Source organism: Ctenocephalides felis, unplaced genomic scaffold, assembly GCF_003426905.1.
Source record: "Ctenocephalides felis isolate EL2017-DRISC unplaced genomic scaffold, ASM342690v1 CF-g0.4_SCAFFOLD_03570, whole genome shotgun sequence".
In the NCBI taxonomy this organism is placed as follows: Eukaryota; Metazoa; Arthropoda; class Insecta; order Siphonaptera; family Pulicidae; genus Ctenocephalides; species Ctenocephalides felis.
In genome coordinates, this window is record NW_020539724.1 from 15724662 (window position 1) to 15735099 (window position 10438).

At 28.2% G+C, this 10438-nt stretch overlaps 2 protein-coding genes and 1 pseudogene across 2 annotated transcripts; all 3 read left to right on the plus strand.

Annotated features, from left to right (window-relative positions):
- The first annotated feature begins 257 nt into the window (after nucleotides 1-257).
- On the plus strand, nucleotides 258-1182 carry LOC113383442. The gene is made up of 3 exons (XM_026621708.1): nucleotides 258-446; nucleotides 527-922; nucleotides 1130-1182. Exons 1-3 carry the CDS (start codon nucleotides 359-361, stop codon nucleotides 1180-1182), a joined length of 537 nt encoding a protein of 178 aa, XP_026477493.1. The 5' UTR covers nucleotides 258-358.
- Nucleotides 1183-1670: 488 nt separating this feature from the next.
- Nucleotides 1671-4264, plus strand: LOC113383443 (NFX1-type zinc finger-containing protein 1-like). The gene is made up of 4 exons (XM_026621709.1): nucleotides 1671-1712; nucleotides 1772-3686; nucleotides 4012-4157; nucleotides 4214-4264. Exons 1-4 carry the CDS (start codon nucleotides 1686-1688, stop codon nucleotides 4262-4264), a joined length of 2139 nt encoding a protein of 712 aa, XP_026477494.1. The 5' UTR covers nucleotides 1671-1685.
- Nucleotides 4265-5320: 1056 nt separating this feature from the next.
- LOC113383444 lies at nucleotides 5321-9607 on the plus strand (annotated as a pseudogene).
- Nucleotides 9608-10438: the final 831 nt, after the last annotated feature.

Below are 10438 nucleotides of genomic sequence, written 5' to 3' on the forward strand. Positions count from 1 at the left end.
ACGACTAGTTTTGACGTGCCGCCACTTTCACTTAAATTTTGGTGGTAAAATTTGGCGCCAAGTTTTTTTTTAAAAAAAAGCAGAATGAATAAAAAATAATATATTTAAATGATAATAACATTATACATTCCATCAAAAACAATAATCGAGAAAGTTTCGATAAGCAGTCTCCAAAAATAAAAAAATAAACAATAACAGAAATGGAATTGTTGGAATGGAACTGAAGCCTCTTGAGAATTAGGTTGGACAAGTGTCAAAATTGATTCATAGAATGGAGGTTAACGCTAGTTCGTTAAAATAAAAGTAAATAGTATAAGAACAATATAATTTAAACAAAATCATAAAAAAAAATCTAGAAATGCAAAATTCTCGGAGTAACGCAAATTCATCGAAATACGGAATTGAAAATGCTGATTCGTATTTGCCTATGGGTCTATACACATCAGGTAGAATTAAAGTGGACCAATTGATTTATTTCAATATATATATATATATATATATATATATATATAATATTTATTTTCAGGATATGGCGGAAATTACTATGCTCTCGTTGAAAAATCAAACACAAAATCAAAAGCAAATAAGAGTAAAAAATCTGCTGAGGCTGACGAATCGCATAAGGAAACAATAAATATTCATAAACAAATAAAGGAAGCAAACAAACTCAATAGGGTTACACAAAAATATTTAGAATATGCAGCTGAAAATCGTCCACATGACATAATCGTGGATTTACTCAGTAACAAAAAAGATGTAATAGATTTAATAAATAATAGTTTGTCACGTGATGACATAGTAACAGGAATAAACATTCTTGGAAAGATTTGTAGTTCAAGTTTTACAGAACTCAAAACAAAACTAATTTCTGGCACAAATGACTTATTTTTACATAATCTTCATGATGCCATGAACTCTTCTAGTACTGCACATTTATTTAATTATGAAACTGTTTTGATAAATATACTCATTTTTTTAAAATGCAGTATTAAAATAATTAACAAAAATCATATTGATATATTTGGAAAACTATTAAATACTTGTGGAAGATACTTACGGAACTTGAATAAAAATAAAGATTTACCAAAGTACCAAATTATGAATGGTATTTATGATTGAAATATTGCAGAAATCCCAAAAAGTCTCAGTATATCCTTCTGCTCAAGACCTTTGTACAACTGAAAACTGTATTCAATCCAATTTTTATGTTGAGAATTATCAAAACACAGATGAATATATATCTTTTCAAATAAACATTGTACGAGAAGACTTTCTCAAACCACTCAGAAAATCGATTAAGCAATCTGAAAATAAAACAAATGCAAAATTTCTTGGAGGAAAAGTATACATCGACAATTTACCAAAATGTATATATATTAGAAGAAATTTTACTTAGAAATAAATTATGTACCGTGCTTGATTTATCAAGTAGTCCAGAATTTTCTAGGTATTGCATTAATATTGCAATATACATTATTATAAGTAGCATAAAATTTTTATTTTTGTTTTAGGTTACCTACCCAGAGCACTAAACGATTCATGTATGGATCATTAATTGCTTTAACAACTGGTGATTATTCAGTTGTGTACTTTGCAACAGTAGAAGATAAAATTGACCATCTTAAATGTAAGGTATGTGAATATCCCAGCAAATGATTCTCAAATTCATGATACTTATTCTTCCAATGGCAGATTATATAATAAAAAATAAGGTAACTTGTCATTTATTATGGAAATATTTATTGCTTATATCGCCTAGTATTTTTTTCAGAATGCAATAAAACATCCAAAGTATTCAGCAGATATTATTAGTTATGAGTATAAGGGCAATGAGTTGTCAATTTTTGATTTATCATCATGGCCAAAATCTGATATTCTTGGTTTAAATGATTCTCAATTGGAAGCTATCAAAGCTGCATTAACTGAAGAATTGGTTTTAATACAAGGCCCACCAGGAACTGGTAAAACGTTTGTGGGCGCAGAGATAGCATCAATTCTATTGCAGAATTTACGAAACCAACAAATACTTGTTGTTTGTTACACAAACCAAGCATTAGACAACTTTTTGAAAAAGTTAATACCGGTGACTGAAAATATTGTACGTGTTGGCAATCAATCCACTGATCCTACACTTGCACAATATCACATTAATAATAGGAAACATGGTAAATCCAATACAATGATGAAAGCTATGGGAAGTATTGAAACTGAAATATTTGAAATTTTGAAGGAAATAAAAATGTATCAAAATTTAATTAGAACACTATCGAGTAAGAGGGGTATTTTAAGTATGAGTAAGAATAGCTTTGCAACCGAATTGGAAGATAAACATTGGCTGCCTGTTAATACAAATATTCTCTCTCCTTTATCTAGTTGGCTTTTAGGTTCCTCTAAAGACAGATGCTTCATTCCGAATTATAATGCAAGTATAAGAAACATTATTGATGTTGACACAGTTTATAATAAAGTGTGTTATGATGAGAAAGATGATTTAAATATATTTACAAATTTAAAACATTTAGAAAGTTCACTTAGTAATTTAAAATTAGATTGTGAATTAGAGTATGAAGTAACATTAGAAAATCTACAAACATCTTTACACAAATTAAATGATGAAATAAAAAGAAAATCTGAACAAGCACACAATGAAGAATATATAAAAGAGATACAAAATGAGAAACAAGATTTGGAATTTTGGTTAGAACATTTAAAAGCTCGTATGGAAATAGGTCCTATTCAAAACCAAAAACAGTTCAGTACTGCAAGTGCAACTGCACTGAATTTTGATGATCGGTGGAGTCTATATTGGCATTGGGTAGATATGCTTCAAAAAGATTATTTGCATAAATATAAAGAATGTACAGCAGAATATCAAAGTTTGTTGAAACAATACGAAGAGCTAAAATTCATTCAGTACATGAAATTTTTAAAAGATGCTAAAGTTATTGGTATGACGACCACAAGTGCTGCGAGAATACAAATTATATTAAAGGAATTAAAGATTCCTATTTATATCTTTGAAGAGGCTGCTGAAATACCTGAAGCTCATGTCATAGCCTCATTAACAAAACATTGCGAGCACCTTATAATGATAGGTGACCATAAACAATTGCAACCTCATAATGCTTCATATGAACTCTCCAAAATTTCTAACATTAATATTTCACTGTTTGAACGTTTAATAAATAATGGTTTACCTTATCATACATTAAATACACAATACAGAATGAAACCTAAAATATGTTCCTTGATTTCTCCAATTATTTATGAAAATTTGGAGAATGGTGGCCAGACTTTAAACTATCGAAATATAAAAGGTTTTAAACATAATTTATATTTCGTCAACCATAATGTTCCTGAAGACCATAAATTGGATACAACTAGTTGTAAAAATACTCATGAAGCCAAATTCATAGTTAAATTATGCCATTACCTAAAATTGAATCAATATGGTTCTAAAGATATTACTATATTATCAACATATTCTGGACAAGTTCAAGCAATTGAGAATGAAATGAAACATATTGATATGCTGCAAAAAGTAAAAGTGTCGACGGTAGATAATTTCCAAGGCCAAGAAAATAGAATCATTCTTCTGTCATTGGTGAGAAGTAATAAGGATGCAAATATTGGATTTTTAAATAAACAAAATCGAATATGTGTGGCACTATCTCGAGCAATGGAAGGTAATTATTGATGTTAATGAATGAAACATTGATTATAGTTATCTTTTTCAAGAATAATATGCATTTATAGTGGAATCCCAACATATGAGTTTAATTTGTTCAAATAGTAAAAATTTTAAACATTAACATAATTCTCGATATGTTCGCGTGGATAAATCGTTACTATTAATAAATAATTAACATGACTACCTATAAATTAATTTACTATCCAACTTGCTTACAGGATACTCTAATGCAATAAATATTTCAGAAGTAATTTTATTAGTTTATCATAAAATTCAATTTATGAGAATATTTATATCCAATGAAAATATCTTTTTTACAGGTTTATTCATCATTGGAAATATGGAAAACTTGTCTAGAGATACTTATATATGGACACAAATAAAAAATGTTTTAGAAGAACAGCGAGCTATTGGAAGTCATTTGCCTTTATCAATAAAAACGAAAACTGGTACATGGGAATTTCAGGTATAATAAATATCATTACTGTATGTGATAATAGTTTCATTTATTTTTTTTTTTAGGTCCAAACTAGTGAAGACTTCGATGAACCTATATCATATCTATTATCTTGAAAACATATTTATTATACAATATTTTTGGGAATATATTAATTTTAACTAAATATCTCTTGAGTTTGTTTTCGGCAGAAAATCCAATTTTTATGTTTTTTATGTATCAATACTATGAAAAATTTATAAGACATTTAATGAAAATCTGAGTTGTTTCTTCACAATTTACGGATCGCCAAAAATTTTCGCTAAAAATCGTGTATTGATTTTGAGAATTCAAAAACTTCTGGAAAAATATCAATTTGGAATCTATGCTTTGACAAAATTCTGTCAGGCCTTTTATTAGTAATTATTTAAAGTTTTTTTAACGATTTTAATAAAACTTAGTATTGTAATAAAGATTAGAGTGTAAACGAACGTTCTAAAATACTAAATCCCTACGAAAAGTGGTTTAAATATAAAAATTCATTGAAGTTTTAAATAAAATTGCAAGGGGAACCCCAAGTGCGTATAATTAATACAATTACGAATATTTAAGTTTGAATAATATCAAATGAAAACCACATTAATTAGTTTTTAGTGTGAAGCAAAATAAACAGTTGCAAATTTTATCGCCACGATTTGAAAGTTTTCTAAATATCAATTGTTATTAATGAAGTCTATTTTTAACACCTATTAAGAAGTTCATGTAACTTTCTTTACAGCAAAATGCCACTAGTTAAGATTAAATAAATATGCTATAGTAAACTTTGTTTACTTACTTCAAACAAAATATTTACAATAAAATTTATATATTTAGAAATAATGAATATAGATAATTTCAATTCTGTAATCTACAATCATAAATGAACTAAACTTAACTGATTACAAAAGTACAATATAAACTGATCAGTACAAGTGATAACATTTAATTTATTTTTAAATGGTTCAATTAATCTTGAAATAAATTATCAAAATGTAATTTTTGTTTGTCTTTGTATTGATTAGATATTTATTTACGTAATTTTGCGCACAGTACAAAACCATCATTATTATGTGTTGATATAAATACAGAATTCGAAAAAAATAAATTAATGTCTTGCGAACTATTTTAGTGATATTTTTAATAAAATAAAAAAGATGGTTGCTGCAGCGCCTTTACTTCTTAATCTTTTAACTATTGCAAATGCCGCAAGTAAGTATTTAAATTTAAATAGATATAATTTAAACAGACAGATTAATCTATTTCTGTTTTAAATAACATATAAAATAAAATAAATAATACATTGATTATTCATAATAAATAAATATTAATTAGAAAGCATTTTTTTGTGAATCTGTGCAACTACTGAATTTGGAATGCATTTTTAGGGTTGTTTGAAAATTATTTCCTGTATGACCTTAAATATATAATATTTAATAAATGGTTTACTGTGTTCAAACTTACTTAGTGTAATTAATTATTAATTAACTAAGTGTAAGTAAAATTTTGACTTAAAGCAAGTTGCTTAAACCTCACAGTGACGATAAACTATATGTTTATTTCTAAAATAAGGTTGATTAATTCAAATCTACAATATTTCATTAATAGATTACTGATGTATTTAAATTTACTTTAGTGCAATTAATTCAAATGATCAATAAACCAGGTGTAAGTAAAATTTAGCCTTAAGGCAAGTTGCATCAACTTCCCAGTATGTTGCGACGAGACAAATTTTTACTGTTGATTTGAAACTAATGTAATGAATTTCAAACTGTAATGAATTTTTAGAATCAAACCACTTTTCTTAGGCCTATAACTTTGGTCAATAACATCGATCATCCAGGCGACTCGTAAGCTCAGGAATGATATAAACCAGACCAGACGTATAGCAATTATTAAAAAACCTAAATTATCATTTCTATTTACATTTTTATAAATTGAATCAGTGTTTTACAGTTTATTTTATTACAAAATTTTAATGAATGATGTAATGACAGGAAGAAATTATACCTATTTTCCACTTGTAAACTATATTTAATAATGATCATTTATGTAATAAACTGTATACTACTATTATTTGAAATAGTCGAATAAAAATCATTTAATGATTAAGTTAAAAATATTTTATTCATTAATTCCGAAGATAAGACCTGGTCAATCTTAACCAAAAAAACTAATCAGCACCATTCCCAAATGATGGGATCCCATCACTTGGGATCATCCCAAAAATTCTGAACAAACTTTGAAATTTGAAAAATCGTTCAAGATATCATGCAATTCGACGCTCAAATATCTTGAATGGTTTTGGAAATTTCAAAGTCAGTTCAGAATTTTTAGCATAAACGTTAACAAAAAGATTTGCATATGCTATACTTAGTTGCATGTTTGCACTGGAACACTAAAAGGCTTTAGATTCATTAAAAAAGTCTAAGAATAATAAAAAAATATTTAAAATATCTGTTTAAGTATCCACGTGTCCAATATTAAGCATCCACCATGATTTCCACTAATGCGACATCCCGCAAAATTTACTTGCAAAAAATATTAAAATTGGCTAGAAGTGGCATAAAATAGACAATTCAAACGACAACAAAATAATGGAAAATTTTATATCAACATCAAAGCCAAAATAGCCAAAATAGCCAAAATAGACGTTATTTAATAAATAAAAGATATCATCAAAGTTATTGTTATTACTGAAAAATTCTAAAGCTAAATCGTAGTAAAAGATTTCTAATCAAACAATGGTTATTCCCATTGAATTATCAAATTGATTACTTTTATATCTACTATAAAAAAAACATAACGTTTCCTGAAGTATAGATAAGAAATTAATAAAATTTAATTTCAAGATCAAAATGTTTTTGTAAATAAATAAATAACTGTATTGCGCATTCAGTTTTCCTGCTTTTCCTGTTTGGCAAATTAAGGTAAATTTTTGTTTTTCATAATTTTAAACTTATAATGCAATACTCATTTTCGAAAAATGATGTCGAAGACTTTTGTAAACCTCAAGCAGAGTTGAGCCAAAAGCGATATCAGTAGGAATATATATATATATATTAATTAGGGTGGTTCTTAATATGGAAATTTTCGAATTTCCTTGCTCCCAAGGGCTCAAATGGTTCCAAATTGATAAAAAACAATTCTCTGAAAGTTTTAGCTCTTAATATTAACTTTTAGATAGTGCGCAATTCAATCAAACTTCGTATGGAAATAGCATGTCCATACTAATGGAAAATGTCCATATTAAGGACCACCTTAATATATATATATATATATATATACATAATTAATATATATATATATATATATATATATATACATAAATTAATATATATATATATATATATATATATATAAATTTAAATATATAACAATTTTTTTCAGGTACCTGTCCGATAGTAACGCGCGCCCAATGGGGAGCAAAGCCTCCAACAAATGTCCAACACATCACTTCCACATTATCCCACGTTATAATTCACCATTCCGTGAGTCCTGGACCATGCGGTGGATCTGGTCAACCAACTTGCGCCAGCGCCATGAAATCGATGCAGAACTATCACCAGCAGACTAACGGATGGGCAGACATAGGCTACAGGTATGCTTCTGAAAAAAAAAATAGTATAGCTAAATCTCTAACCTTATTGATTATCTCGATTATTGACACAAGTCGGGCAATTCATGTAACCTAGGGCAAAATAGTACTTACTTGTTTGATTTTTTTCTTGCTTTGCTCAGTCTGTAAAAATTACTGATAATTTTTCCATAGCTTTGCAGTGGGAGGAGATGGCAAAATCTACCAGGGACGAGGATGGAAGGTCGTAGGAGCCCATGCACCAGGCTATAATTTTAACAGTGTTGGAATTTGCCTAATCGGAAACTGGAGCGGTTAGTATTTGAAACAATAAATTTTATATTATGCCATAATAATTTTTCCATAGCTTTGCAGTGGGAGGAGATGGCAAAATCTACCAGGGACGAGGATGAAGGTCCGTAGGAGCCCATGCACCAGGCTATAATTTTAACAGTGTTTGGAATTTGCCTAATCGGAAACTGGAGCGGTTAGTATTTGAAACAATAAATTTTATATTAATGCCATAAATATATTTTATATTTATTTTAAATGATAATTTCCAAAATGATTTTCAGATAAGTTGCCTTCACAAGCGATGTTGACCGCAGTAAAAATCTTATATCGTGCGGAGTAGCAGAAGGACACTTGAAAAAGGATTATGTTTTATTAGGACATAGACAAGTATGTTAAAATTTTTGATAAATGCGATTTTCTTAATTGAAACTTTACGTTTCTAAAACTGTATGTAATATTTAACTCCCCGAAAAAAAGTTTGCTAGAGAGAGGGATTTTGCTTCCCCGAAAGAAAGATTTCTAGAAATCCAATATGCTAATTTTGAGTTTTTTTAGACGTTTCAAGTAGTTCTGAAGCATTATTAAGACAAATTTGGAGAAAGTATAATGTGTGCGAGCCGACATTTTGAAAAACGTTACATAAAAAAAACGGCTAAACCGATTTTAAAAGTTTAAAATCCAATATGATGAAAAAGATTTCTTTGGTGAAAATGACACAATTTGGTTAGTTTTGCCTCGGCACATGAGCTCGTTCTTTTTAGAATTGGCAGAAAAGTGAAAGAAAGATTATTCAAAAATCCTGAAGCAAATTCATATTGATTAGTTTTGGTAAAATTAAATTTAATTAAATTTAATTAAATGCAATTTTTACGTTTTTAATGAATTTTAACATAGATAAAAGAAGAGTATATCGATAAGTTCCTAAATATTAAAGACCTATGAAAATGTTTTTATTTTTTATAAAAAAAATTCAAACATTTTCATAAAAAACTCAAAAATTTTACAGTTTTTTCACGTAACTAAAATACACATGGGGAGGGGGGTGATTTGAATATCACCAAAGGGGAGGGGGGTCTAAAAATCCTCAAAAATCGCTCACGTGATTAATGGACGCCCCCTAAGTCTATTTAAAAAATCAATTGGAAAATTTAATTTTCACAACAAACAGTAGAAAATTTTATCTAACTAGCTAAAACTAAAATCTCACTTATTATTATTTACACATATCGTGAAGTTCATGCACTTCTCTTAATACAGAATGCCCTTCACCTAGTTTTATAACGTGTTTTTGGAACGTGGTAAAATTTCGACAAATTTTGGTTTGGTGCGACAAACCTTTTTCCTATTTTGAAAATGTTATTTTTTGTCGAAAAATATCTCAGGACAAAATTATGATTAAAAAATTAACGCTAGAAATCTCACTTTATTCTATCAGATACAAAATGCATTAAATTATTATTATTATATTTAAATTTAAATGACTATTAAAATATTACAGGCAGTATCCACAGAATGCCTGGAAATAAACTCTATGCAGAAATCTCAACCTGGCCGCATAAAGGATAAATATTGATTATATATTAATATATTGTTTTATAAAAATGTAGAATTTTTAAAGAAATGCAAATAAATGTAAAACTATCTTATATTGAAATCTAAAATTAAAGAAATATTTACAGATACAATATATAATGCTTCGATTAGCTTACCGTTACAAAATAAATTAAAATACGTATATTGGAATGAAAGTTTCGCAAAAATCGTTATGGATTTAATCGTCTATGTTAAAAAAGTATCGATTGCAGTTGATACCACCATATCTTTTTACATTATTTGATACATAAAATAATTTATGTAAGGTACATATCAATTAGTATTTATCCAATATGATATGGTCTGGATTTCCAGTTCGGTGCAAATTGTAAGTACACACACAAAATCATTAATGAGAATCCTATTATAATTAAAGCAAAGACGTATTCATGTTTCGGTATGAAAACCGCCGCAATGTATTTCCAGAAACTCGAAGACGGTTCTGGTAACATTGTTGGATTAGGGTAAGATTTGCTTGTCGTAATAATAGTTTTCGCTTTGATCGCATCAATTGCCGATATGGTACATATGCTTGTTTTATATCATCGTACATATAAACTTCAGAGTCATCAAATGACGACCAATTCATCGACAAACTGCCTATATTGTCGTTTGCTGAATCGCGAGAATCGTATACTCATTATCACTTTCATAGGGCTCTTGCATATCCTGGTATGGATCATAATCTCGTGTATATTGCTGCTGTCCAAAGTCGTCCCTGTTTTGTTCTTGGCCAACTTCTGGTTCTTCATAAATGACAGTTTTCGTCTGTTGGAAGAAAATAGATAATTTGGCTTATTACGCCAAATTA